This window comes from Cryptosporidium parvum, chromosome 8 (assembly GCF_000165345.1).
Source record: "Cryptosporidium parvum Iowa II chromosome 8, whole genome shotgun sequence".
In the NCBI taxonomy this organism is placed as follows: domain Eukaryota; phylum Apicomplexa; class Conoidasida; order Eucoccidiorida; family Cryptosporidiidae; genus Cryptosporidium; species Cryptosporidium parvum.
The window spans coordinates 97,085-125,006 of NC_006987.1; the positions used below are offsets into that span (position 1 = coordinate 97,085).

The following is a 27,922-nucleotide window of genomic DNA, read 5'->3' on the forward strand; positions in this document are numbered from 1 at the left end:
GAGTATTGCAGTAAGGGCATAGAGTTTAGGTTTAATATTCACAGCTACACTTTGATAATGAGCCATATAGTTTAGAGAAGCAATTTGACTAATAAGTACAAGTTATATAAAGGCAAAGATTTTCAAATATCTTCTCCCTATCATAATTTGCTCAATATTCTGTATAATCCTTGTGTTAATTATAAATTGTTTATTGATCCCTGGCATGAAAAGTTTTGAATTATTGTAATTAATTAATTTTTCAAAGTAAGAGGAACCTTGCGAGATTCTAATAACTCTAAAAGCAATAATAATACAATTTCAAAGAATATTCAATTCATCTATATGTAACTTATTCACAGTACACAAAATTATTATCTTATAATTAAAGGATTTATTTTTTTAAAAGAATGTTTTTTTCTTCCAATCCTCCCCCCTAAAGTTATTCCTATACCGGCATTAAGTACCGACACATAATGTCAACTAGACTTTGGCGCCATCTATTTTTGAAAAATAAGATTTTTTAATAGAAGAAAAAAAATATATTAAGAAAAACTTCAGCAAGAATTATTACATTTAAAGTAATATAAAGGGAAACTAGTAACATAACCAATCAATAGAGGATGAGGTTTATGCTGAATGATTCCCAGTTCCAGAATTTAGGATCGATTATTAAAGATGTTAATAATTCCAGAGGTTTAGATTGTAATACAACATCTATCTGTCAAATTTCAGACATTTTATTTGTAGAATCTGAAGAATCTACTACTCCTAATAAATGCAACTGTAATCCAGAAGTAAATAATAATAATAATAATGATAATGATGATACTGAAGAATTTTCTTATTGTGAAGAAAAAGCCTTGTTAATTAAAGCTGGTTTCTCTGCCTGTATTAGAGCTTTTACTTTTGAAGGATTTTCTTCCCAAAATACTATTGCAAAAGTAATTCGAATCTTTAGAAGGCTATTAAAAGGTGCTTCTATTATTAATATAAATTGCAATATCCATAAAGAAATGTTACAAGGATTAAGTGTGATCTTCGGTATGATACCAGATTTCAATATTTTCAAAGTACTTCAAGCTCCTCTTAAAAACTATTTGTTTTGGTGTTATTCACAATCCGAAGATGATTTTGTTATTAATAATTCTAGAATTCTTCTTTGTGCTATTACTTGGATGAGGGAAGTTTCTTCTGGTAATAATAGTAATAATAATGATAATAACAATAGTAATATTAACAATTATAATTCTAATAATAATGGACCAAAATATGGACTCACATTATTAAGTCAAGATTTACTTAACTTTCTAATTTCTGATATAAATATTTCAACAGAGCAGTTCCAACAAGAATCTAAACTTACTTTGAACAATCCAAATTCTTCTATTTTAGAACTTAAAAAAAGAATTCTTCGAAACCTTGAATTATTCTCTAATCTTATCATATATTCTGGATTTTATCTTCCACCAAATTCCAATATATCAATTAACAGCCAGAATCTTTTTAATACCGGTGGGAATTTAGAAAATACATGCAAAAAAGAGGCGGGGAATTTTGTTACCACGCTGATTACTCCTCAAATTATGCAGGTTTTAAGTAATTTAAGAATAATTATTTTAGAAGAGGTATATAAAGTAGTTGATGAGTTTGTAAGTATTCATTTGGAAAGAGCTGAATCAGATCTTAATATTAATTCAAATGACAAAGTTAAGGAAAATTCAAAAGTTAAGCCAAAGTCAAAAGCCATTAATGATTCGGATTTAAGTAATGAATATGATAATAATAAATCAACCCAGTTAATTAAGGTTAAAGTATTGACTTGGATAATTTCTGATATATTCGATATAAGGAATAATAGCAATAAGTTAAAGAATAAAGAAAATTCATATTCAACTTTATTCAACATAGGTAATAATAGTATTGAATCCAAACATGAGTTATTCAATAAAGTGGAGTATATATTAATGCTTTCAAGTCTTCACCAAGACATCCTTGAAAATATGTTAAAAGTTTCAGGAAAAACCGGTTTGGTTGTTTATTCCCACATGATCCAAGAATATTTAATCTCAATCTTCTCATTAGAATATGTTCCTTCAACTTATTACAAATTCCAAAATGCTGAGATTTCTCAGTTTTTATTCAAAAATTATTACTCTAGTATTCTTTTTGGATTTGGTTTAATTCCAGAAACTAGATTCAATGATTTTGATTTCCAGATCTTTTTAACTTTCAATGCAAGTATGAAGATATTGGAGTATTTTGAGAAGCTTTTCCAAGAAATATTAACTATTCAGGAATTCTCTATTGAATTAATAAATTTCAATTCGTCTCTAAATAATAGCCATGAAAGTTATATACATTTTTCGACCTTAAAAGATATAATTACCATTAAATCACAAAGTCAAAAACTTCTCTCTCTTATAGAAACTTTTTGTCTTGCTAATAATGTAATTTTGGGTCTTAGATATACCAGAGTTGCTAAAGATTTTAGGCAAAAGAACCCATGCTTATCCTTGGATGGAATAATTAATAAATATCATATTTCAAGTTCAAATGTTTTATACAATTTAATTATTAAGAATTGCCAATTATTCAATTTGAATCCTCTTGGAATTCAAAATTTAATAAATTCAGATCCTCAAATTAAAAAGATTTTTATTAATTTGACTTATTGTATAGCAAATACTATTTCTGAATACTACCAAGACTCTGAAATAATTGCAAATCTTGCAGTTTTTAGTAATATTAATCAAATCTTGGACTGTCTATTATTCAATCTGGATTATAATATAAGAGATGAGAGATTTGAACCAATTTTCAAGTTCTTTAGGTCGAAAATTTATTTAGATTCTTTTTCAAATGATAAAGATAATGATGAAGCATGCTTCAATTCAAAAAATCTCAACAATATTCTTCTTAGTGCATCTTCTTATGATTATTCCAAGAAAGAACTGCTTTATTTAGACTATAATGATAAGGACTTTAGTTCTGAGCCAGATAACAAATTAGAATCTGTGGATATAGATTCATTGCCTCAAGAACAACCAAATTATTTAGAACATCCTATTACTGTTTCTTCATCACCTTCATCTCCATCATCTCAAGTTGAAGAATCCAAAGAATTTGAAATGACTTCTTCCATGGATTTAGAAGAAGTTATGAAATCCGAATCTGAGACTGAATCTAAATCTGAAACTGACTCTGAATCTGAGTCTGAACCCGAGTCTGAGTTTAATAATTTGAAACATGATGAAAACTCTAAAAAAGAGTCGTTGGATATGGATAATATTGATTTTAGTATGAATTTGGAGCCTTCCTCTGGAGAAGATGAAGACTAATTAAGCCAAATTGCAAGTTTCTCTTGAGTAATAGCTGCCTGAATTTAAATTCATATATTTTATAGGTATCCATTTATTTATTTTTTTTTTTAACGAAATAAATAATCACTAACTTTTTCATTAATCCCCAATTTTATGTTGTTATCTTTACGAGATTTTGAACAATTTCATTCCATTCACTTATATTCACTTGCATTGTATTGTTCTGACTCTTAACCATCCTTAACACAGAGTCCTGTCCAGCAGATGGAACTTTAAGTAACATCTTTCCAATCTTTTTGTTTATATAAGTATCTCCTGAGTTATTAGATATATTTTCTTCCGTTAATTTCCCTGTTTCAGATATTAATCCTTGCAAAGAAGTTTTCATTATATGCAATTTATACTTGAGCTTTGACTCTTTTTTTGTGTATTCTTCCCACTCCTTTTCGAATGATGAGGTTCCTTCTGATCCTTTGTTATTCATAATTGGCATTGAACACCTGTGAAGCATAATTTGTCTCTTTAGCTCTTTAAACTCTTCGAATAAAGTCAATATATCTGTATAGTCGTTCTCATCATCCTTGAGCTCGTCAAAATAATTGCATTTCAAATTATCATTTTCTTGGCAATGACTTTCGTTTTGTGGATTTAAATCATAATCCATATTCTCGCCTTTATCCTTTTCTTCTTTATTCTCTTCTTTTGCTTCATCCCTTTCTTTTTCCTTTTGTTTCTCTTCTCTCTTCCTTTCCCTTTCCAGAATCCTTAATGCGATTTTATCCAATGAATTCTTTGAGCGAATTTGGCCCAACATAATCTTTTGTGAATAATTTGACTTCAATATTCTATTTGGATCTTCCTTTGCTATTTTCTCGTTCCACCTATTCATTTCTAACTCATATAACTTATTGCTCATTAATCTGATTAACCGTCTTAAATATACTGGTTCCAACACATCCAACTCACTATATGCCTTTATCTTTGGAATATTATGCAAATTCTCCAAATCACGCCTCAAATGATCAGAATCAATTTTCATTTGCCTCACAGTATCTTCATATTTCTTTACACGTTCTCGACTCATTCTCATCTCAAGCTCCTGCTCTTCTATTCTATGCATAAGTAGCTGCTTATGATCATGAAGTTTCTTATATTCATCCTGCATTGCTTCAAATGAAGAATATGCTACCTCTTTTTCGGTTAACTCTTTTTTTAAAGACTGAATCTTCTCATTCAATAATTTGATTGAATTTTCATATCTTGCCTTCTTTGGACTATCCGAATTAACTGTATTAATCAGCTTTGAATCAGCAATCTCTACCATTCCAACTGGCCCTGAATCCATATCGACTAAATCTAGCCCTCGAGCTTCAACTGAATCCTCTGTAACTCCTCTCCCTTCTTTGTTTTGGCCTATTAATGAGTTAGTTCTATTATTATCATTCGCATCTCCATCCAATTCAATTTGGTCATCCGTGCTCAATATCAATTTTTGTAGCTTGTTTGAAATAATGACTTCAGGAAGGGAGTCCATACTAATAGTAGTTTTAGAATTTTCTATTTCCAATTCCATGTGAATAGGGTTCAAAAATTCATCTAAATTTGCATCAATTTCTTGAATCGATTTAAATAACTTATCCACAGATTCTGTTATATTGACTCCATGATTTTCTCCTGGATTATGTATTGTTTCATAAATTTCATTTTGTTTAATTATCATTTCTTCAAAATATGTCTTAAGTGCTCCACTTTTACTTTGGTCTAGTATTCTAATCCAATATAGTCCATTCCATAAATATAGCCTATCATCAATTGGATAATGGATCCCATTCAAACTCAAGTTTCCACATTTTGAGTAAAATTTTTCTGATATTTCTAGCGACTTTTTATATATTTCATCCAAATTTTTTTCTTGTACTGATTTTATATTTAATCTTAGCAGAATTGATAGTGAAATATTAATATTCATTATTGCGTCCACACAGCACACTGGCAATAATTCTATACCGGCGTTTTTATTGTCAATATTTTCATGTGGACATGCATTCACAATTTTTGCATGTAGGAGATTTTTAAATTCTTTAATTTCTTCATAAGTAATATTTTGATTTAAATTATCATTCAAGGTATCTTGGGATACATTATCAGTCCATTTCAAAATTGCCTTTATTTCAGGAAGAGATGGGAGTTGAGCAATTTGAGAGTTTTGTAGGCCGGATTCATCTTTATTTAATGATTCTTTAGATGACTTGTACTTGGAAAAATCTCTTATGCTCATTATGAATGAACCTAAATCTAAGATTAGAAAGCCTATTTCAATTGTGAGATTACAAACCCATTGTATAATTCCTGTAATTTCTCCTCCATTTGTCATGTTAGGTATATCATGAATCTGTAAATACCTTAGAGCTTTATATTGGAAATACTGTAAAAGTATATTGAACTTGCAGAACAAGTCGTATAAGCCCAAAATTCTGTTAATATAGTCAGAGTAAGCAGAGCATGCATCTGAAGTTGAAACATTCTTGTTTAGTAGCAAATCATTTAAATAGTTACTATTTATTTCACTTTCTTGTCCTTTTAAGTTAAAAGATAGCTCCAAAAGCTCACATTTTCTTTGGAGTGATTTTTCTTGGCAGTTACTCCAAATAATACCAAATTCATATTCTAAAGGATTCATAATTTCTTTATTCGAATCGTCATTTAAGCTGCTTTTTTTATTAATTTGGTTCAATATTCCGTTTTGTCTTCCAATATTGTTGTACAAAAACCTTCCTCTAAAGTTATCCACAATTAAAGCTAAATGGCGAATTAGTGATTGTTGATTATCTATTTTACTAGTGTAGTTTGATATTTTCTTTTGGGTATTTTCGGAAATTGTTTTCAATGCTGTTATGTACTTTTTGTTATCTTCTTCTAATTTCCGTATTCTATTGTTTAATTCAACCTCTATTTGCTTTGACTGTTTCAAGAGCTGCTGATCTATCTGAATTAATTCTTCATACGAAATTAGCTTACTATTATTCTCTCTATTTAAAATTTCTTGCTTCTTTGTCTTTTCAAAGAATTTGTCCATTTCCTCCTTCATATTATCTATTGATTTATTTTTCTTAGAAATCTGATCTACTAACAATTTTACATATCCTTTCCACTTTGCATTGCTTTCCAAAACCTTCTCATTTATCTTTTTTATTTCCTCATCCTTAACTTGCACCATTTGCATACTGTAATTTATGGCACCATCCATATCATCTATCAACTTTTTAAAATCATCAATCATAGTTTCATCTTTATTCCCTTCTTTTAATTGCTTATTTTCTGTTTCTAGCTCTTTAATTCTCGCCAAGAGTTTGTTTTTCTCATCATTCTCATCTTCCAATGTTTTCCCAATATGGGAATTTGGATCCTCTTCATTAATACTCATATCTTTGAACTTTTTTTTAAAATACTCTTTCTATATTTTAGTTAAGCCTATCCATCAACACACGTCTAAATGAGCATTTCTTTCTTTCTAAATTATTCTCAATAATTGTTATTATCGCAAAATTTACCTTTCTACGTTAATTTAGTTTATTAATTTCCAATTAATCTGTGGGAACCATTTACATGCACATGCCCGCCACATATTTGGCGGTAAACATATGAGATGGCCAACTCCGTGATTGGCGCCTATATGTCGGTACCACGGCAAGCAAGGTTGACGAGTGCATGCAATATCAGAGACAATAGTTGCAACAAAAACAACAGAAAAAATGAACAAAGGATAGAAAACTAATAATTAAAGTGAATAATAATAATAATAACAATGACAATTATATTATTTAAAAGTTTCAAATGATACATAATGCTATCGCGTAAATTCCAGATAGAGATTTTAATCTTCCTCTTGTTAAGAATAAGTCAGAAAAATACATTGACAGCTCTCCGTCTTCATTTTTTTTATCATTCAACCTTGTCAAAATTATTTGTTTTATTATAAAATTTCAGCCCAAATTAAATTAGGCAACAAGACCAACCTTCTTTGCCTGTTCCATAGCAAGGATTTTCTCTCTTCTCTTGATAACATGTTGTGCCTTAACACCCATGATTCCACCTCCCCATTTTCTTCTCAATTCAACATTATCGTTATACTGAGCTCTAAAGTTGTTGCAGAGTAAGTCGAATTCGGCTTGATCTTCCTTTCTAACACCCTCGATTGCTACAACAGCAGCAGTCTTCTTACCAATTAATTTTCCAAGTCTGGCCTTTCCACCGATGATACAGAAGGCAACATCCTTTCTTCTGCATAAAGCTGGTAGGAAACATACAATTTCAATTGGATCAACATCAGAAGCAATTACTACAAGCTTAGCCTTCTTCATTTCAACGAGGTCTGTTACATGGTTTACACCATACTTGAGGAATAATGGCTTCTTGCTCTCAGTTGTTTCACCAGCTGCTGCCTTCTTAGCTTCCTCCTGGAGTCTAGCCTTCTTCTCAGCACGAGTCTCTGGCTTGTACTTACCCATTAAACGGAGTAACTGGGATGATTGGTTCTTATCCAAAGTGCAAGTGAATTGGTTCAAAGTTGGTGGAACCTTTAAGCGTCTCATCAAAGTACTCTTTTGACGTTGTAATAAAATGTAACGTGGATAACGTACATAACGAGTTAAATCAGTCTTTGGACGGATATCACCTCCAAGTCTAAAGTTTCTTGAGGTCTTTTCGATCAAAGGATGACGAACCTTTTGAGTACTTGTGTTTTTCTTGTTTTGTCCTGATTTGTTTGATGCTACCATCTTTACTAATTCTTATTTCTCCTAAATATCGTCAAATTCCTGATACCTTTCCAGTTAATAAGTTTTTTGAGGATATAAAAAAAATGTTCTCCAGTAAAGCTATTTTTAACTTTTAAAAAAACAGCAACTTCTTGTTTCTTCTTCTTCGACCTTAATTTAATAACCTTTTACAATTAATATTCAGATTATTACACCGCCTATTTAATTTACTTAGTCCAAGGTATGTTGTTTTGTATATAATTTATATATAAAAGAGACGCCAAATACTAAAAATTAATATATAACTATTTAAAATGTTTTTGAGACGTTTAATAAATTTATGCTTAATTTTAATTTTTCAATTATAATTATTAAATTAATGTTAACCTAAAAATATAAATATATATTTATTCATTTATTCATTAATTTATATATAAAATATAAATACAATTATTTTTGACCTTAACCTTTATAATATACCGGCAAAAAAATGTCGTCTCGTCTCCCAATTATATTATACATGTCTCAATTAGAAAAAAAATTATAAATTAACTTATGACTACAAGTATAAATACCATTGAGACAGAAGTTTGTTTAAAATATTTATTGACAATATCATTATTAATTAATTTAAGCTTGAATAAATTTTAAAGTATTTAAGTTTATTTAATAAAATTTAATATACAATATATTTATTAATTACCAATTATAGTATTATTTTTTGGCGGCAAACTGATTAATTACTTAAACAATAATAATCAATAAATAGTAATTAAAGATTAAATTTGACAATTATAAGTAACTATTAATAATAAGTTTTCCACAAATAATTAAAAAAAGCAAAAGCTGAAAAAACAAAAAGATCTTTATTTTGGTTTTTAAGGCAAAAAGCATTAGGCATTTTTATTAGTATCTTATATTAAAAATATGGCTTTTGTTAAGGTTTTGAAGAATAAGGCATACTTCAGCCGTTACCAGGTTAAACCACGTAGACGACGTGAAGGTAAGACTGATTATCAAGCTCGTCGTGCTATGATTTCTCAGGACAAGACAAAGTACAACTCACCAAAGTACCGTTTTGTTGTAAGATTGACCAATACAAAAGTAATATGCCAAATTATCTATGCCACAATTGAGGGAGACAGAGTGATTTGCTCAGCAGACTCTACAGAATTACCAAGATATGGCGTCCCAGTTGGTTTAGCAAACTTTTCAGCAGCATATTGCACTGGTCTTTTATGTGCCAGACGTGTATTGAAACAACTCAATATGGATAAAATCTTCACTGGAGTTGGTGAGATTACTGGAGATGACTACCATGTAGAGGAAGAGGCTGAAGATAGAAGACCATTCAAGTGCATTTTAGATGTTGGTCTCACTAGAACAACAAGTGGAAACCGTGTCTTTGCTGCCATGAAGGGTGCTACTGATGGTGGAATCTATATACCACATTCCCCAAACAGATTCCCAGGATTCACCAAAGGTGAGAATGGTGCTGAAGACTCGTTCGATGCTGAAGTACTCAAGGATCGTATTCTTGGAAAGCACATTTCCAACTACATGTCTGAGATGCAGGAAGATGATCCAGAGAAATACAAGGCTCACTTCTCTCAGTACATTAAGGCTGGTATCACTGCTGACAAACTCGCTGATATGTACAAGAACGCCGTCAAGGCAATTCATGCTGACCCATCTCGTCAGAAGAAGCCAGCAAGAAAGGTAACCAAGACTCGTGTTGGAAACACTATTAAGACCGAGAAGTCCCAATACGTTAGACATGTTAAGCTAACTAACCAACAGAGAAAGGAAAGAGTCCAGAAGAAGATCGAACTTGTTGCTCAGTTGGCTGCTCAGGAAGAGTAAATTTTGTAGAGGTATCATATAATAATGATGTTGCATCTATAGTGATAGTAACCCTTATTTAACACGTAGCTTTCTTCTTTTCAGTACATTCTTCCTTTTTTTTCATCTTATTGCGCTATTGCTTATGATTGACGTGCATTCTGACCTTATCTACGCTTTTTCCTTGCTTGTATTTAATTCTCACTCGATTTGTTCATTTTGTTTTATTCTCAGCTCTAATTTTGATTCCCAATTTAATTTAAATAAATGTTGCTAATCAAATTTACTTGTTCTAATTCTTGATTAAGCTATAATTCTAACTTTTAACATTTTGTTCCTTTTTAATTAAACAATAATCATCCAAAAACTCTATATTACATGTGGATAAATACCGGCATTACTATTAATTATTTCGTCCACATTTTTTTAATGCATGTGCATGTTTTACCCGCCTAAATGAAGGTTAAAAATTAAAATACCGGTAGTACGTCAAAATATAGTAAAAAAAATTCAAGTTTGAAAGGAAAAAAAAAGAAACTAGGGGTAAAATAAGGAGCATCAAAACTTCCTCAGTCAAATAATGGAGCTGAGTGATTACATTTTGTACGTGAGTTACAAGAGAGGAAATCAGTGAAGATGGAGGGGAGTGAAGGTGGTGAGAATGGAACTGCCGAGTTTGATCCAAAAAGTTACGAAGAAAAATCCAGAGATCAAAAGACAAAGAATACTCAAAGCGAAGATGACCTTTTTGATTTGTTTATGAAGGAGGTTAATGAAGCAAACAGTAAAAGCACTAACCAAGGAAAAAACATTGGCAGAAATAATCATTCAAAAAGGGTCAAAATATCAAAGTTATTAATTGAAGGAAAAATAAAGGAAGCCATTAGTAGCTCATATGGCAATGATGAATTAACTATAGGAACCTCAGAAGAAGAAATCCTACGTCTAACTTCACGTGTGTTTGCCAATGCATATGAAGTTATAGGGATACCAGTCGATTCTGATGATTCTGTGATTGGTAAAAAGTATAGAAAGCTCTCATTATTGATCCACCCTGATAAGACAAGTCATGAAAAGGCTAGAGAAGCGTTTGAAATACTCAATAAGGCATATGAGGAGCTACAAAAGGCTGAAAATCGTGTCAAATACAAGGAAGTCTGGAAACGTGCTGAGGAATTAGTTAAGAAAGAAAACAAGAAAAATAAGCTCTTCAAAAAGGATCAACAAGATCAGGAAACCTATAAAAAGGAGTTTAATAAACAGGTTATAGAAATGTGCGAGAAGCTTTTAAATGATTTACAGGAGCGAAAGGAGTACAGTGAAAAGTGTCTCTTAGCAAATCATAGATTTGAACAAGAATTATATAGACAAAAATTGCAGGAAGAAAAAGAAAGGTGTGTTCAAAGACAAAAATGGAATGAAAAATTTGAGGAAAGAGCTCAAGGTTGGAGATCATATAAACAAAATAACTCTAAATTATTCAACAATAAATCTAGCTTCGATAATGATGATTAGATTATTGAAACATATCAATTGTAAGACAGTTTCAGCAAACTATGTGAATTATAGCAACTGGATTGGTAAGGTAGAATCTTCAATATTCTGTATTAAGTTGCAGATCTTTTCTCTAATTTCTTTATTATCATTAGGTTCTGTTAAAATTATTCTTTCTTTATAAAGTATATTAACTATAACATTTCTTTTGTTATCTCTGGTATCTTTTACCGAAAAATAAAAGTTTGGAAAGTTGTCTTTTTTACTATATTCATCAATTTCAAGATTCTTATCCTTAATTTGAGCTTCTATTTGAGGATGAATACCATCTATACATAATCCATAGTTATTTTCTATAGATGATCTTAAAGTATTATATATTTCAATGTCTGCTAGGCTATTTTCATCCTGTTTATTTTCTGATAGAAAAGCAATATAATCCAGAATCATGAATGAAAGAGTATCTACTACCAAATCACATAATTGTGAAGAATTCCATTGAATTATTAACTCATGATCACCAAGATCATGCCCATCCTGTCCAATTTCTTTTATTATATATATTACAATACTATTTTCATATAGATAAATCATTTCATTATTTAATATAACATCATCAAAAGATTTCTCAATTTCTTTCTCCAATTTGTTTAGATCCATTACAAAATTCTTTGGTAATGGTATTCTCATTGTTTGTTTAATACAAGACTTTTTCACATCAATGATTTCTGATACATCTTGTGGTTTCATTAATAATGTTGGTTCAAAAGGGCGCATAATCAATAAAGTTTCCTCAATATCAATTTTAGAACTTTCTCTTCTTATTTTTTTAATACCATTATTACTATTCATATCAATTTGATTATCTTTCTCTCCTTTAACAAACAATTGCTTCTCATTTTCTTCTTTTTCTGTCAAATTCTTGATTWCATTKSWAATGCTTCCAATTGCATGTATTGCTTGTTGTGTAGGGAAAGTTAGTCCTACTTTTTGAAGAATTTCAGGAGCAAAAACAGCCAAAGATGGAGATAATTCTTTTAGCTTATCTTTAAGCTTCTTGCATTCTCCTCTTTCTCCATGAACAAGAATAACATTTGGGACTTTTAAACTGTTTATAAACTCTTGGGTCTGAGTAAAATCAGAGTGTGCTGAAAACGATATTTGGTCAAATTTAGCTCTCATTGGGATAACTTTTTCTCCAAGTTGAATCATTTCAGGCTCCTTACGAAGTTCATAAGCTGGTGTGCCTCTAACTGCATATCCTGTCAATATGATTCCATTTCTCTTATCTGGGGCCCAAATTTCAAAAATGTCACGGGATGTACCATTTTGAAGCATACCTGGAGCTGCCATTACTACACAAGGACCTGGATTATAGATAATATCTTTAATTTCATTAAGTGAATTGACTGTTTTAATATAATTGAATTGAAAAGGATTAATTCCTAAATCTGCTTGTCTTCTAACAGAATCTCCACACTGGTTGATATATGTCTCAAAGACTCTCATACATTTAATTGACATAGGGGATGCATATATGATTGGAACATTTTGGATTGATGGAGTTCTCGACCAGTGTTCTTCTAGAATTAAAAGAAGTTCTTGAGCTCTGCCAATAGCAAATACTGGAAGCAAACATTTTCCTTTTCTTGTGATAATTGACTGAACTCCACCAAGAAACCTTTTTTCTCTATCAATTCGTGGTTCGTGTATTCTTGTCCCATATGTAGATTCACAAATCAAGACATGCACATCTATTGGAGGTATTTCTGCTCTTGGAACATGACGATCATCTTCTCTACTATAATCACCAGTATAAAGAATTCGAACTCCTCCAATTTCTACTAGAAACATACAAGCTCCCAATACATGTCCAGCTCCATAGCATGAAAATCTGATTCCATCCAGTTCAACTTGTTGTCTAAAATCGATAATTTCTGTCATATTAATAGCTTTCTCAATATCTTTTTCCGTATATAAGTTAATACTTGATAATGGTGCTTCCTCTGATTCGATGCTTCCGGCGGAGAATTTGTTAACTCTTGCATAGTCTTGCCAAACTAGTTTACAAATAGCCTTAGTAGGTTCAGTCATAAATACTTTACCATTAAAGTCTGTCAAACTAACAAAGTAAGGAGTTGCCCCAGAATGATCCAAATGAAAATGAGTAATCAAACAAAGATCGATAGTACTCACATCTATTGCATCAAATACCGGAAGAGATCCAATGCCTGAAAATGCTGGATGTATTCCACAATCAAACATTACTGAACGACCTTTGAAGGATACGACAACGCATGAACGACCTACTTCACATCCTGCTCCAAGAACTTGAATATAGAGAGTCTCCCCTTCTATATCAATAGTCTGTTCAGTCACTCCTGAGTCCAAAACTACTTCATTGTAACTCATTTCTAATATTCTTTAAATTAGCGCCAATAATCAATTCCTTTACATTTGTGAATCCAAAACCTTTATAGACAATCCAATACTCTTTCAATAAAAATAGCTTTAACTAAGAAGAAAATTATGATTTAAGTCACTTTTTCTTGAAATTTTTTTTTTCAATAAAAAAAACCCTTTCTTTTGGCATCTTTTTTTATCATAAACCTTTGGGCGGGAAATGTAGATCACGAGACGATACATTTTAGGGTATCGGTATTAATTACGACAAAGTTTAAAAATTGTAATAAAATTTGGATTTTTAGATGAAAAATATGGACACTGCCGGCTTAATTAGAATCGAAAATCTCTTATCAAATTGAAAATGATTTGTAGTTTCCAATAGAAAATTTTGAGACGTTGTTATTAAAATAGTCAATAAATGAATTTACAGTTTTTATAAGCTCCAGTTTGATTGTTTTTACAATTATGTAGTCTGGTTGATTATTCTCTTCATCAGGATCAAGACTTAGGTTATATTCACCGAATGAAATATGATCTCCAATAAGTTTCGGTAATATTATTAGTAGTCTAAGTAAGTGCTCAATGCCAAATATTTCAGAAAATTTGGTGCTTTTTGTAATATTCTTCTCGAAGTAGCTAACTTGATTCATTTCTGATGGGTAAATAAGTCTCTTTTTGAGAGATTTATTGAAAATCTTTGTCAACATATTTAAAATCAATTTCTGAATCTCTATTTCAGGGGAAGTTTCTTTCTTTTTCTTTATTAGATTACTTTCATAGATGATATATTCTGAAAAGATATCCTCAATGTTTGGGCTTTTGGGTAATATCACCAATTTTCCGTGACTTATTTGGTTTTTGTCATGTATCAAGACACTGTATATCATCTCAGAAAATTCAAACCATTCAACTTCTATTTTATTAAAGTTTAATATTGAAATTTTCATCTCTTGTTGGGAGTGAAGCTTTCCAAGCATATCCTCAACTATTGCTCGATCTTGGTCTTTTAAGGCATTTCGAAGCATTTTCTGAGTTTCAGCACTTTTTTTTCTCGTATATCCATCTATTTCAAATATGAGAGCTTCTGACTTCCACTCATTATAATCTTTATTGAAATAATAATTCTTACTCCCAGTCTTGTGCTTTGTTACATATCCCACATAGTAAATGGGGTGCCACCCATTTGGATGTATTTTTAATGAAGTATCTAAAATAATTGCTTTCCATAGTTGACCTTTCCATAATGAATAAACCAAATCACCGATTTTATGCTTAAATTTTACTTCATCCTTAACATTATGGGAGTGCAGCTCCTGGACTAATTTCTCCACATTTTTCATTGGTTTCTATTTTTATCTAATATTAATAAAGTTGAACCTTGATAAATAACTAAATTACCACAACTTGAGTTTATCACTCACATAAATTAGCTTAATCAATAATGATTAAATCAAATGTTAATATTAGCCTTTCTTTATTTTATTTGCTAATTTATTATTTTGTTTCTTTTTTCCCTTTCAGTTACTACATATTATACATGCCTTTTGTCTTGTCTGTGTTTAATAATATACCAGAAATTCATATAACAGCCTTTTTCCCCAAATTTTACCGCGCATTTGACATTTTTATTTTTTAGGCCCATTTAAAATAATTCACACGGGCCCCACGTCTTGTCTCCAAAATAATTAAATATATTATTTAATCTTATTGGTATTGGCATAATGTCAAATAATTAGCATTAGAATGTGTAATGACTAGACAATAATATTCGAAAATGTATTTGAATAATTGTGATTAGCAAAATAAATAGTCTGAATTAATATAATGTAATGAGGAGAATTTGATCATTAACCAAATTTTTTTTGAATTATTATAAATAATCTGAGATAATAAGATAAAAATTTTGAATTTCCATATAAATTAATCGGTTGGTTGGTTGGTAATTAAAATCTGTTTGTTCTTTAATTCTGGCTAGGTCAGATTCAAATATAATATTAATTGTGGTTTTATGAATCTTGAAATTTCAAGATCAAGGATTAATCTGAATTTATGACCAATCTTTAATCTCATTTTTTTTTTTTTGTGAAAAAACTCTTGGACTTCTTTTTATTTCCTATATATATATTATAAGCGTGTATATAAATATATGCATAAAATATATATATTTAAATAAATAAAGGAAATATGGACCCGGACAAAAGTCTAAATGATCACCAATTAAATATTAAACAAGATGAAGTTTCTCTTCAAAGCTTACCAATAGATAATGATTTAAATCTGGACCACTCACAGAATAACTCACAAAATATTGATATTTTCACAGTTAATGCTGATACAATTAATGATAGTAAAGATCAAAATAGTACTAATGAGTTAAATATGGAGGTTATTTCTGACCAAAAATCAACAAATCAAAGTGAAGATTTTGGCTCTAGGTCAAATTTAGATCAATTGATTAAGTATCCATTATTGGATAGTTTCAATCCCAAACCTGGATTCTTCCAGAAGCTGATTCATTCTCGTGACTCAAAAACTCTGAAGGAGTACATTTTCAGCCCAATGAGATGTATTATCAACGATAGGGACTCATCAGGGTGTACTGCTCTGCACATTGCACTTTTGAATGCTTATCCGGAGATGCTGGAGATCCTCTTAAGCTGCCAGTCAGAAGATTTAAGACCAAATAATAGTACTGAAAATACTTATATTGCTGGTGATTCTTTATCAAATACTGCGTACCAAAATAATAATATTATTCCAATTGATTTGTCTATTCCATATGCTGGTATACCAATTTCTCATCTAGTACTTTGTAAGGCAATTTTTCCAGAGAGATATGAGGATTGTATGAATTGTTTATATCTTCTTTTGCCTTTTACATTAACTCATGGTACTTCTCAAAATGTATCATGGCTGGATATTAACGCTACAGATCAGCTTGGAATTACTGCATTACATTTAGCATGTAGCTTTGGTGATTCAAAAATTGTATCTTTATTACTAGAATATGGTGCATTAGCAAATATTTCAGATTTGAATAATGATGAACCAATTCATCATGCCATATCAAGCAGAGATCCTGATACGCTTTCTGTAATGCTTTCAAGTGGAGGTGCTGACCCATTGAAAGAAACAACTTGCACAGCGAACTTAATAAAATGTTGTATAGATAAATCAGCGTGGAGATGCCTTCATACATTACTGACAGATTCAGAATATCAGCAACATCCTATTTCTGAGAGTGAATATGATTTGCTTTCTTTTCATGCACAAAAACTGGGATTAGGATCTGAATTTGAAAGAGTATTTTCTATAGCTGTTGAAATTGCCACTAATGATGAATCCGAGCAAAGAAGGGTAGGAATAAATGAAAGTCTAATTGCAGATGGCCCTTCAATGGGACTAGCTTCAACTAGAATATTCACACATGGTTGTTGCATAGACCATATTTCTCTTCCAGAACCAATGGATATGCCAATTAGACGTTCAAAATTAGTGAATAAGATTCCAGAGAATCCAACACGTATGGAAGTATTAGTCAAACCAAATGTTGGAATTTTAAAGAGTAATGAGTTTTCATTACTTCAATGGACTGAGTCGTGTAAGCCTGCAATATTATCAGATATTCTTAGAGTTCATGATTGGGCATATGTTCGTTTATTACAACATAAGGTTGAAGAAAGCCGATTAATTTGGGATCAAAGACCATTTCTTACCGGATCTATAGATGATGATACCCAGTTAACTCCAGGTTCTTGGAAAGCAGCTTTACATGCTAGTGGCTCAGTTATTAATGCCGTTGATTGTGTCTGCAGAGGCGAGAATCGAAATGCCTTTTGTGCTATAAGGCCTCCTGGACATCATCTTGGAACATGGGGAGCTGCGCAAACAGTTGGTACTGATGAAGGAATTCCATCAGGATCACAAGGATTTTGCCTATTAAATAACGTTGCAATAGGTGCGGCTTATTGTAGGTATACATACTCCAATTTAGGTATTTCAAAGATTGCTATTATAGATTTTGATGTGCATCATGGTAATGGTACTGAACAAATTGTCCGAAATGCATCTCCAGGAAATAGGAAGATCAAAACATTGTTTAATCCAGTTCCTGGTATCAACTTGGATTTGGAGCAGGATATATCTTATTATAAGATTTGGAGGGATGAACTTGATGCGGAAAATATATTTTTTTCAAGTGTTCATGCGTATGATGGCACATTTTATCCAGGTACAGGGCCAGATCAATGTATTTCTAAGCCTAATATTATTAATATTGGACTCTCAGAAAAGACCACTTCAAAAATCTTCAGGAACAAAATTAAGAGATTTTTGTTACCAAAGCTTCTTCAATTTAGGCCTAATATTATTTTCATTTCAGCAGGATTCGATGGCCATGTTATAGATATTGTGGGAAAAGGATTCACTTCATGCACTGAGGGAGATTATGCATGGCTTACCCAACAGCTGATAAGTATTGCAAATCTTTGTTGTAATGGTAGAATTGTATCAGTTTTAGAAGGAGGATATAATACAAAAGCTTTAAGCCTTTCACCTCTGGCAAAGTCTGTCGCAGCTCATGTGAGAACTTTACAGTGGACTTCTCCAAACTTAATGCCAAATCCACAAGAGTGGGATGATGAGTTATTAACCGAAGATAATGAAGATCTTGAGAATGAAGATAATGATATAACTGATCACAGAGATTCTGGCGTTTTTGACGGCTATCCCAATAATGATCTAATCGCTTTTGGTAATTCAAATGTTATTAGCTATAATGCTGATAATCTGAACAATTCAAGCAATTCTAATCATTATGTTGTTGATACTGGAGGAGAAGCATCTTATTCACCAAGCTTGAAAAGATATAAATCTCAAGAAAAGAGCGAAACAGATGAAAACCCGCCATCTAACAATGATTCATCTTCAGCAGTATTTTCTAACTCTCAAATGGGGAGTTATGAAGTTCATAGCAATGCTAGTAATGTTATTAGGCCAAAGCGAGCAGCGGCGATTAAAGCTGAAGAAAGTATCCAAAAGAAGATTCAATCTGAATTGGATTCTTCAAAACAAATTAATGGCAATAACTTGAGCGAAAATATTTGAGCCTTTTTGTTCATTTTTTCTTTTTAGATAACAATCTCGTTATTGTATATTCATAGCTTTAATTATTATATTTTTTTTTTAAATAGTTTTCTAAAGAAATAATTTTTAAAAACTTTCTCCTATAAAAATTAGTAAATTACCTATTACGTCATTTTTTACATATAGCTTTTGTACACGTATAATCATCTATATACCGGTATTGCATGCATCCACATGAATTTACAAACATCAATAAAAAAAACTTTTGCATGCCTCCCCACATAAGCAATTGCGCGGTACTAGTTAGAGCAAAAAAAAAAAGTGAGTTAATTCATTTTAATATTGTAAAAGAGAGGAAATAAAGAGTTTCTAAAAGAGGGTGGAAGGTAGGAATTAATAGCAAATAATTAAGTGACTAAAAAGTAAGGAGGAGGATAGATGTAAGATTTGGTCTCAGTTGGTGAATTCTTCAAGTTTATTTTGTGTAATTAGAGTTTATTTGCTGAAATACTGTGGATGAGAATCGCGGAATAATATTTCTGGTTACTTTTTATATGAAAAGTTTTAATAAATAATTAGGTTTAAGAAAAGAGTGATTTGAATTCTACTGGCTGCTATAAAAAAAGAAACCGTAATAAAATTTATAATACTTATACATTGTAACGTTTTTCAAGTAATAGAGCAATAATTACTGATTTTGTGAAATAGAAGAAATTCTGAGTTTTCAAGAATCAATGCTAATTTAAGTTTGATATGCATAATTCAATGAATTTCCATGAAGAAATGGAATTGCGAAATAGCGAAAGTTTAAGAATAGAAAGCGACTTTGAAACATTTCAAGGACGTAAGAGTAGAACAGGGTATAACAGGTTTTTGAATGATGATGAGGTTGAAAACGTCGTACACATAAAAGATGTACCAATTTATATAAAATATAATTCAATTTCTTCAACATGTACTAGCACAGCCCCATCCACCCCAAACTCTCGTGAATTTGACCGTCTAGAAAATAATGCAAGACTTAATAACAACATTGTAAATAATGAAAGTTTGCCGCTCCGTTCACAAGTTTCTCACTTTGGAAAGGTGGGAGAGGAAGGATTTTGTAATAATACAGGTAATAGTTTTGGTAGTTCATTATATAATAGAGGAGGAATTTTGGAGAGCTCGAATATGACTATGCAGTTTTTTAACTTCAGGATAGTTAAAAGAAGGCACTATTCAAGTTCCAGTAACTTATTAAAAAGTTTTAACAGAGTACATATAGAAATGACCAAGCCGAACGATTTTTCTTTCTTATTGAATAGCGATATTAATGATGGAAATGACTTTCTACACTTGAAATCAGAACAACGACTTTTGGTTGATTTTCAGGAATTTCCGGTGATGCTGGTTGATTTATTGAATAGGTCTAAGGGAAATGGGTTTTCTGAAAGCTATTTTGATGCAAGAGTGAATAATAAAGGCATAAATATAGAAAAGGAGACAGTATTTCCTGGTATAAATAGGTACGATCCTGGTAATTTACGGTCCAGCTTTTCTCCATCAGCAAGCGATAATTTGAACTCACTCAAGATTGTTTTGAACTTGAATATTTCAGAAGGAGGGATAGAGCAGTCATATTTAGGGGGGCTATCTTCAGGAGCAACTTTCAATTCTGCAGTATTAAGTCGGGTTGATTCATCTACATTGCATTTTGTGGAATTAAACCATTACAAGGAAATTGTTCACTTATCACTTCCATTTGAGATGGCTAATGAAGCTTTCTTTAGGGACTATATTTTAAGACATTTGAATAATTATTTTGATTTGTCTAATAGACAACAGAAGATAATTACTGGCTATGAGGCAGATCTAGAGTCATTAAGGAAGGAAATAGGACTACTTAATGAGAAACTTTCAAAGACTAATTATCTCTCAGCTCAGAATGAACGTGATATGTCTGAAAAGTTCCAAGCTGAGATTAAGAGAATTTTTGAAAGGTATGAAAACGATTACAATCAGATAAAAATGATTTATGAGGATACACATAATAGAGAGTTGGAGCACTGGAACCAAGAAAGATTATCAAATGAAAAGAAAATTAAAGATTTGCAACAACAACTTGACGAACTTGGAAATGCATTTAATGAGCTTAGTAAGTCAAAATCTAGCTTGGAAAGGTATATCAAGGATGACAAAGAAACTAATAATGGGCTTAAAGCTAAGCTGGAGGCAATTCAAAGCTCATATGACGTATTATCCAAGATAAAGGATGAGCAGGAACAAGAGTTGAACAACTTAAAGCTGGAGTATAACAGTTCTATTGAGGCCAATAAGACTCTGAGGGACGAAATAGATAAAAAGAAAAAAGAAATTAGTGAGTTAGATACCGCATTAGACGATGCATGCAAAGAGATCGAGAAAGGAAATCAAATTATTTCAAGCCTTCAGACATCTTTGGGAAATGTAGATTCTAAGTATAAGCAACAAATGACAAGTTTTAGTAATCTAAAAAGGAGTTTTCAGCAAATTGAAAGCAAGAATAGGAATTTTGAGGAACGGATTAAGGACTATGAACAATCATTGGATGATTCAAATAATCGTCAGGAACAGCTTATAGAGGAAAATGAGAGATTGAGGAAGATTTTAATCGAAGCTGAGAGACAAATTGAGGTAAATCAAAGCGTCATATCATCATTGAAGAGACAAATATCTATCAATGAATCGAATTTTTATGGCTTTGACCACAATTTTAATGCTGGAATGTCCAGGAGTTACTCTAAATCTTATCAGGGTTTATATAATACTATAGGCTCAGGACAAAGTAATTTAGCTTCTCTGAGTGGGACCCACTATTCACTCGGAAACTTGCAGCCAGCTATTGCTTCCGTTTCGGCATCTCGAAGTTCGTATCTCGGTACACAATCGATTAACTCTGTCAAACATAGAAAGAGATCAGAAGCTACATTTGATGCTAATTCCGTTAATAGAAAATATTCTATGTCTGTTCAGCCAAGAAGATCTCAGACTTGGACAATGGAAAGCGTAAATCATGAACCGAGATACACTAGTGAAGCTTTTGAAGTAAAAAATCAAAAGAGAAGTGCTGAGACATCGAGCTCAAGGGATCGCCAGAGGATTTCAAGCTCTTTATATTATCGTGATTTAAATGATGGAACCGGACATGGTGGAGGTAGCAATAATAAAAAGGCATTAGAGACTATAGATGAAAGAGCTTCTTCTATTTTCACTCCACCAAATAACAGGAAAAAATTAGAGGAAGCTGGAAAGAACAGAAATATTAATTCAAAGAATACTACTAAAGCTTATAAGGAAGGAGAGATTCTTAATATGGAAGGAACTACATCGTTTGATATTACTGATAAAACAGAAGTTGAAAGGAGCGATTACCACGAAATTGACGATATATTATTTCAACTGGAAGGAACTGGAGATAGTTTTGAAAGATCAGCCAAAGATTTGACCACTCCAAGACTTAAAACTCCAATTAAGCCGGTAATATCTGACAACAATGGGAGCTAGGAAGATCGAGTATTTTCTATTCCATGAAAAATTTACAAGAAATTTTCTCTGTTTCCTTTTGCTGTCTCAATTCAATTTTGTGATGGTTAAAGTTAATTAGTTATTCATAACTCAAATTGAAAGATAAAAAAGAAGTTATTCAAAAATATATTCTATACATACAGGAAGCCATATTTATGTTAATGAATATCATTACACAGAGTAATAACAGTATTATTATCCAAAAACTTCTACAAAACTAGCATATATTTCTTCTCTATGGTAAATGGATATAATTTTGGTACTAATCTATTATCTTGAGATACAAATTATTATATAATTTATCATTTTTCCTTACTTTTTTGATTAGGAAAGAGAATCTAGGCAGCTATTAAGGAAATCTTGGATGATAATTACTCCTTTAAAATTCAATGGTCTTGGTAAGAGATAATGGTAAAGCTTCCAATATTTAACATTTTTCAGAGTAACGATGGAGTGCTGATAGAAGATCATCAGGGGAAATGGCATTATCTCCATCACCATCTAAGTTAGTTAACATAGTTTTTAATTCTTCCTCACTCATTGAAAGACCAAGTCTGGAAGCACATGCTGAAAGATCCTCAAGATCTATTGTTCCAGTCTTCTTGATATCAAGGCAACTAAAGATATTTACAGCATCTTCAACAGTGAATTTTTTTATCTCATTTCCACTGTTTACAAGACTTACAAATCCTGCAAAATCTAGTTTACCTCCACACTCCTGAGTTAGTGAGTTTAGTCTTCCAATGACTGTGTTATCTAATGGAATATCCATACACGTAGCTGCAGCTCTTAAGAACCCAACATCTAACCCTGATTTACCATCAAGTAAATCAAAAACATCTCTCAATTCTCTAACTTCAGTACTGTCCATTTTTTTTAAAATAAAATCAAACTGCCAATATTAGTATTAGTTTTCCTTGGATAAAGCCAAATAAAAGAAAATTAATAAAGCTCTGATATATAATTACTCTTTTTTTTTTTTTTTAAATCTTTACAAATACAACTTCCTTTATAATCTATTTATTACCTTGGCTTAAACAAATACAACAAATCTCGTCAGAAAATAATAATTCGCTTCCACTATATTCGTATTTTATTATTCTCCCTTCCCCTTTGCTCCTCTTTAATACTAAGCTTATATCTGAGATGCTTATATTTATACTTTCTCTTATTTTCCATGTATTGCCGTTTACATGTCTAATATTATGCACACTTTAATGATGCAAATGTGGCGGCAAAAATGCCCGCCAGACATGCCATATGGCGGTAATGGTGGGGAATTGTGTAAAAGATTAAAAGAGCTAATTTAGTAGAGAATATAAAGGATGGAAAAGAGGGATTATGTTAGGTAGAGGAGAGGACAATGTGAATGATAGAGACAGTAATAGTTTGGAAGATAGTGTGAACGGTTTAGTGGAGGATGAATTGGCAGAGATGATATTGCTGCAGGAAGTGTATGATTTAAGGTTGGAGAAAAAGAAAATTAGAGTTGCTGGAATTGTAAAATCCGTGGACTTGATTGAGCAGGAGATTGCGATATTCTACGAGTCCAGAAGCTTAAGAGTGAGTTTGAGGTATGGATTTTAACTTATAAAGTGCATGGTTTTGGTGAAGGAAAGTAAATATATAGATAATAATTATTGAAAAAAAAAGAAATTAAAAGAAGGGGAGGAGCCATCGTAGTCAGGTGTGTAATAAGGATAAAAATAACCAATAACACGAGCAATGCTGGCGCCTTTACACGTCATTTCAATGTTTTTAGGTTTTAAACATTGTTTTACCAAAATCATGTATCATTTCCATAGAGAAAAAAAACTTTTTTTCTTCGAGTAGAAATGATTACTAGATTAATTATCTAACTTTAATATTAATTTATTTTTAGGAACTTGAAAAAACCAAGGATTCAAAGCATAGAAAAAGGAAGTAAGGTGGAAGTTATAGGTTACATAATAAATCAGGAAGATTTCAATACATGCGAACTGAAAGAAAGCAAAACTAAGGGGAATTTGGTTATGATCGCTCAAGTAATAAGAAATATTGATGAAACTAATTTATATTTCCATCAATTAAGTATTATTTTACGTAGAAAAATACTAAATTCCGTGAATATTATATATTAAAGGGTTATAATTTAATTAATTTTATTTTCTAATTGGTTTTTTTTTGCATAGCTTGTATCATATATTAAATTATCAATAATAAATGGGTGTCTGCTAATTGATTCAATCCATTCAATCCATCTAAATAGGTAAAGAAAAAAGAGTTAATTTCAAAGTCAGATTTTGTTCAATTTTTTTTTTTATTAAATAATTTATGTAATCGTAATTATTATTGAATTACGTGTTTTTTGCATGCATGCAAAAAATAACGGTAATTAAATAAATTATTAAAAAAAAAAATTGGTATTAGTGATCCCAAAGTAAACTTACTTGTTATAGTTTTCTTCTGAAATAGTTGAATAGATTTTGGAGTAGATTGAGTTAACTTTAAAAGATTCCATTTCTTTAACAAAATGGCAATCCTTAATATGAAATGAGAGAAATTGAATTGCAAAATCAGTTTGATCAGTGGAAATGCTTCTTTTTGTATTATATGAGTTATAAAAAACTCTATCTAGAAGAAGTCCTTGGCTTGGAGCTAAATGAATGGAAAATTTATCGGGTAAAAAACAAAGTTGAATTCCATTGCTTGGAGCTGTTCCTCTAAAAATTTCTATAGCTAATGCTACCATTTTTCTTATTTGGTGCAATAGAAATGACTGGCCTTTAATTATAATCTTAATAAGGTTAATTTCCCCTTTAATTTCGTTTTGACTAACTTTTACTACTTTAATTTCTTCAATATGCCTCCAAGAAGTGGAATCTTCATAACTTGATTTTGATGTAAAATTATGAAAACTATGTGTACCAATATATTCATTCAAAATTGATTGAAATCTCTTTAAATCTTCATCTGATAAACTGAATCTCCTTTTTGGGTCTAAATAATCCTCAATTTTATAATTTACCAACCTGTAATCATTTCCAAAACCATAGTTGTTGAGTCTATTAGTTTGATGAAATTCAAACTGTTTCATCCTCTCTCCTTTTTCATCATCCTCATCATCTTCTTCTCTTTCAACTTCTTCTTCGATTTCATTGACTTCAGGGTTATGGTTTAAACTTGTATTGATAGTTTCTCTTTTTCTTTTTTTACTTGCATTCTTTAATTCATTTAATCCTTTCTCAAATCTAGATAAGCTTGCTTTGTTAAGCTCTTCTTTGAAATCATCATTGTTAATATTTACATGTTTAAGAAGAAATTCAGGCATTAAGTATTCGTATTGTCTTCTAGAACAATCTGTTCTGGCATCAAAATTCTTTGTTACTCTAAAAATCTTAAAAACCTTAATTTTTGTTGATTCTAAAAGTTCATTGAGTTTAGTTACTATATAATCAAGAATCAATAATTCATCCAAAAATTCATCCAAATTATTTTTTAAAACTAATGAAGCTCCTCCTAATAGAGGATTTATACTCTGAATTTTATCTACTCCATTCTTATTTAAAATATCTCTCTCTTCTTTAAGTCTTTTACAGATTTCTATTATTTTTTCATCAACATCCTTATTCTTTAAAATAAGTTCTAACTCGTCATTTATTTTAATTTTAGCTCTAAAAGATACTACTTGACAAACTGAATGTACCCCTTTATCAGTTCGCCCAACTCTAGACCACTTAATCTTCTTTAATAATCCTCCTTGATCATCATTTTGTTCATTACTTAAAAAAAACATACCAAGCTTCTCTAAACAATCTTCCATTTCTCCTTCAATAGTTCTCAATTCTTCTACCTTTTTATTATTTCTCATTTGAATCTGCATCCCATGATAATCTGATCCATCATATCCAAAGGACATGCAATATGTTTTCATAGGGATTACCTCTTTCATCTTAATTTTTCAATTTTTTTCCTTTTAACTTATAATAAAAAAAACCTATCTAATTATCTAAAACATTTATTATATTAGAAATAGTAATCAAATGAAATCAGAAAAACTTTTTTTAATCTTGAAATATCACTTTAAATTCAAAACCTTAGATTACTAATATTTTCCTCCATCTAATTATATTTTTTGATACTTAGAAAAGTCTAGACTAGTTACCGGTAACTAGTTTTTTTTATTAAAAAATTACTTTTAATATTCTTCATAACCAAAAATTATTTTATACTTAAATATTTTAAATAATTAATGCCGGTATAGAAAGTAGTTTTTTCTAATTTACCGCCTAAACTGAATTTTTTTAATGCATGCAAGTACAATAATTAAATTATTAAAAGTGTTGAATTTTCTTTTTAAATTATATTAAGAAACTTTTTGACTTTAGAACTATTCATCGTCATCATCAATATTTGAAGCTGAGCTTTGACCATTGTTACCAGCTCTTCCGCCTCTAGTCATTTTCTTTACGATGAATGCTAATTTAGATATATTACTATTGAGTCTCTTGATTACATCCTTTCTTTTTTTATTTTTTGAAATCAATTTACTAACTTTAGCTTCCAAAGCAGATAATCTGGTCTCAACATCTCCTCCAATTACATCTCCAGTACCTGCGCCGCCAGTACCACCAGCACCACCAGCACCACCGGTGTTGTTATATAAGTTAATTAAGGTCAATCTTGGATTTCCATTCTTCCTTGCTTGTTTAAGTTGTTTTTTAAGCTCTTTTACTTTTTTCTTCGCATCTTTCTTGTTCATACCAGATGAAGTCATCATTTTAATTAATTCTTTTTCATCTTTTTTGTCTTGTTTCTTTTGTTTCTTTTTCTCTTCTTTCGTTAGTTCTGCTGTAGATGCAGCTCCAGCGGTTACATCAGTAATAGAGTCAGATGCGTCTTGAATTCCTGAATTTGAGTCTGTATCAGAATTAGCATTAGCGGCCCCACTACCACTAAAACCTCCAGAATTATTAAATAATTGCATTAGTGTTAATTGAGGATTATTCTTTCTTTCAGCCTTAAGTTGTTTCTTTAGCTCTTTTAGCTTCTTACTAACTTCTTTTGAAGGTACATTATCTTTCTTTCCCAAATTTTTAATTTCCCTTTCATCCTCTTTATCTTTTTTCTTCATTTCCTTAGCTTGAGCTTTTGCTGAGGCCTTTTCTTGTTTCTTCTTTTCTTTTTCTTGTTTCTTCCTTTCCTTCTCTTCCTTCTTTTTTCTTTTTTTTTCTTCTTTGTTTTTACTTTTAGATTTTTTCTTTTTTGAAAGTTGAACAAGTGAAACATTTTCAAAGACAATACCAGTTTGTTTTTCTTCTAAAAAGAAGGAAAACCCAGGTTTTCTTTCAAACAATTCTGATCGAAAGAATTCATCTACTAAGAATGAACAGCTTTTTCTTAAATGGTGGCTTTCTTCTCCACTAAATAAAACAATAGCACTCAAACTTAATAGTGAGTAACCATAGAAAAGGAGTTTTTTTATTTTACTCATCCTCCAATTGATTTGTT

At 30.9% G+C, this 27,922-nt stretch overlaps 12 protein-coding genes across 12 annotated transcripts; 5 read left to right on the forward strand and 7 right to left on the reverse strand.

The window, feature by feature from the left end:
• Nucleotides 1–602: 602 nt before the first annotated feature.
• cgd8_410 (possible secreted protein with long stretch of threonines, putative mucin) lies at nucleotides 603–3,320 on the forward strand (the record flags this gene model as incomplete). Its single annotated transcript, XM_625502.1, has 1 exon — nucleotides 603–3,320. One exon carries the CDS (start codon nucleotides 603–605, stop codon nucleotides 3,318–3,320), a length of 2,718 nt encoding a protein of 905 aa, XP_625502.1.
• A 133-nt stretch (nucleotides 3,321–3,453) lies between these two features.
• cgd8_420 (Low complexity coiled coil protein) lies at nucleotides 3,454–6,756 on the reverse strand (the record flags this gene model as incomplete). The annotated part of the gene is made up of 1 exon (XM_625503.1): nucleotides 3,454–6,756. A coding segment is annotated over one exon (3,303 nt), but the record flags the coding sequence as incomplete, so codon positions are not given.
• Nucleotides 6,757–7,300: 544 nt separating this feature from the next.
• cgd8_430 (60S ribosomal protein L7A) lies at nucleotides 7,301–8,092 on the reverse strand (the record flags this gene model as incomplete). The annotated part of the gene is made up of 1 exon (XM_625504.1): nucleotides 7,301–8,092. A coding segment is annotated over one exon (792 nt), but the record flags the coding sequence as incomplete, so codon positions are not given.
• An 864-nt stretch (nucleotides 8,093–8,956) lies between these two features.
• On the forward strand, nucleotides 8,957–9,922 carry cgd8_440 (60S ribosomal protein L5; the record flags this gene model as incomplete). The annotated part of the gene is made up of 1 exon (XM_625505.1): nucleotides 8,957–9,922. A coding segment is annotated over one exon (966 nt), but the record flags the coding sequence as incomplete, so codon positions are not given.
• A 573-nt stretch (nucleotides 9,923–10,495) lies between these two features.
• On the forward strand, nucleotides 10,496–11,416 carry cgd8_450 (DNAj-like protein; the record flags this gene model as incomplete). Its single annotated transcript, XM_625506.1, has 1 exon — nucleotides 10,496–11,416. A coding segment is annotated over one exon (921 nt), but the record flags the coding sequence as incomplete, so codon positions are not given.
• Nucleotides 11,417–11,464: 48 nt separating this feature from the next.
• On the reverse strand, nucleotides 11,465–13,807 carry cgd8_460 (cleavage and polyadenylation specifity factor protein, CPSF metallobeta-lactamase; the record flags this gene model as incomplete). The annotated part of the gene is made up of 1 exon (XM_625507.1): nucleotides 11,465–13,807. The coding sequence occupies one exon, from the start codon at nucleotides 13,805–13,807 to the stop codon at nucleotides 11,465–11,467; it is 2,343 nt and encodes a 780-aa protein (XP_625507.1).
• A 344-nt stretch (nucleotides 13,808–14,151) lies between these two features.
• On the reverse strand, nucleotides 14,152–15,141 carry cgd8_470 (MRG/Alp3 like proteini with a chromodomain and an MRG domain; the record flags this gene model as incomplete). The annotated part of the gene is made up of 1 exon (XM_625508.1): nucleotides 14,152–15,141. One exon carries the CDS (start codon nucleotides 15,139–15,141, stop codon nucleotides 14,152–14,154), a length of 990 nt encoding a protein of 329 aa, XP_625508.1.
• Nucleotides 15,142–15,985: 844 nt separating this feature from the next.
• On the forward strand, nucleotides 15,986–18,907 carry cgd8_480 (histone deactylase of possible bacterial origin with ankyrin repeats at the N-terminus; the record flags this gene model as incomplete). Its single annotated transcript, XM_625509.1, has 1 exon — nucleotides 15,986–18,907. The coding sequence occupies one exon, from the start codon at nucleotides 15,986–15,988 to the stop codon at nucleotides 18,905–18,907; it is 2,922 nt and encodes a 973-aa protein (XP_625509.1).
• Nucleotides 18,908–19,639: 732 nt separating this feature from the next.
• On the forward strand, nucleotides 19,640–22,411 carry cgd8_490 (uncharacterized large low complexity coiled coil protein; the record flags this gene model as incomplete). The annotated part of the gene is made up of 1 exon (XM_625510.1): nucleotides 19,640–22,411. One exon carries the CDS (start codon nucleotides 19,640–19,642, stop codon nucleotides 22,409–22,411), a length of 2,772 nt encoding a protein of 923 aa, XP_625510.1.
• A 448-nt stretch (nucleotides 22,412–22,859) lies between these two features.
• Nucleotides 22,860–23,333, reverse strand: cgd8_500 (caltractin, centrin; the record flags this gene model as incomplete). The annotated part of the gene is made up of 1 exon (XM_625511.1): nucleotides 22,860–23,333. A coding segment is annotated over one exon (474 nt), but the record flags the coding sequence as incomplete, so codon positions are not given.
• A 1,524-nt stretch (nucleotides 23,334–24,857) lies between these two features.
• cgd8_510 (Pus1p-like type II pseudousynthas TruA) lies at nucleotides 24,858–26,363 on the reverse strand (the record flags this gene model as incomplete). Its single annotated transcript, XM_625512.1, has 1 exon — nucleotides 24,858–26,363. One exon carries the CDS (start codon nucleotides 26,361–26,363, stop codon nucleotides 24,858–24,860), a length of 1,506 nt encoding a protein of 501 aa, XP_625512.1.
• A 438-nt stretch (nucleotides 26,364–26,801) lies between these two features.
• Nucleotides 26,802–27,905, reverse strand: cgd8_520 (signal peptide containing protien; the record flags this gene model as incomplete). Its single annotated transcript, XM_625513.1, has 1 exon — nucleotides 26,802–27,905. The coding sequence occupies one exon, from the start codon at nucleotides 27,903–27,905 to the stop codon at nucleotides 26,802–26,804; it is 1,104 nt and encodes a 367-aa protein (XP_625513.1).
• Between the last annotated feature and the right edge of the window lie 17 nt (nucleotides 27,906–27,922).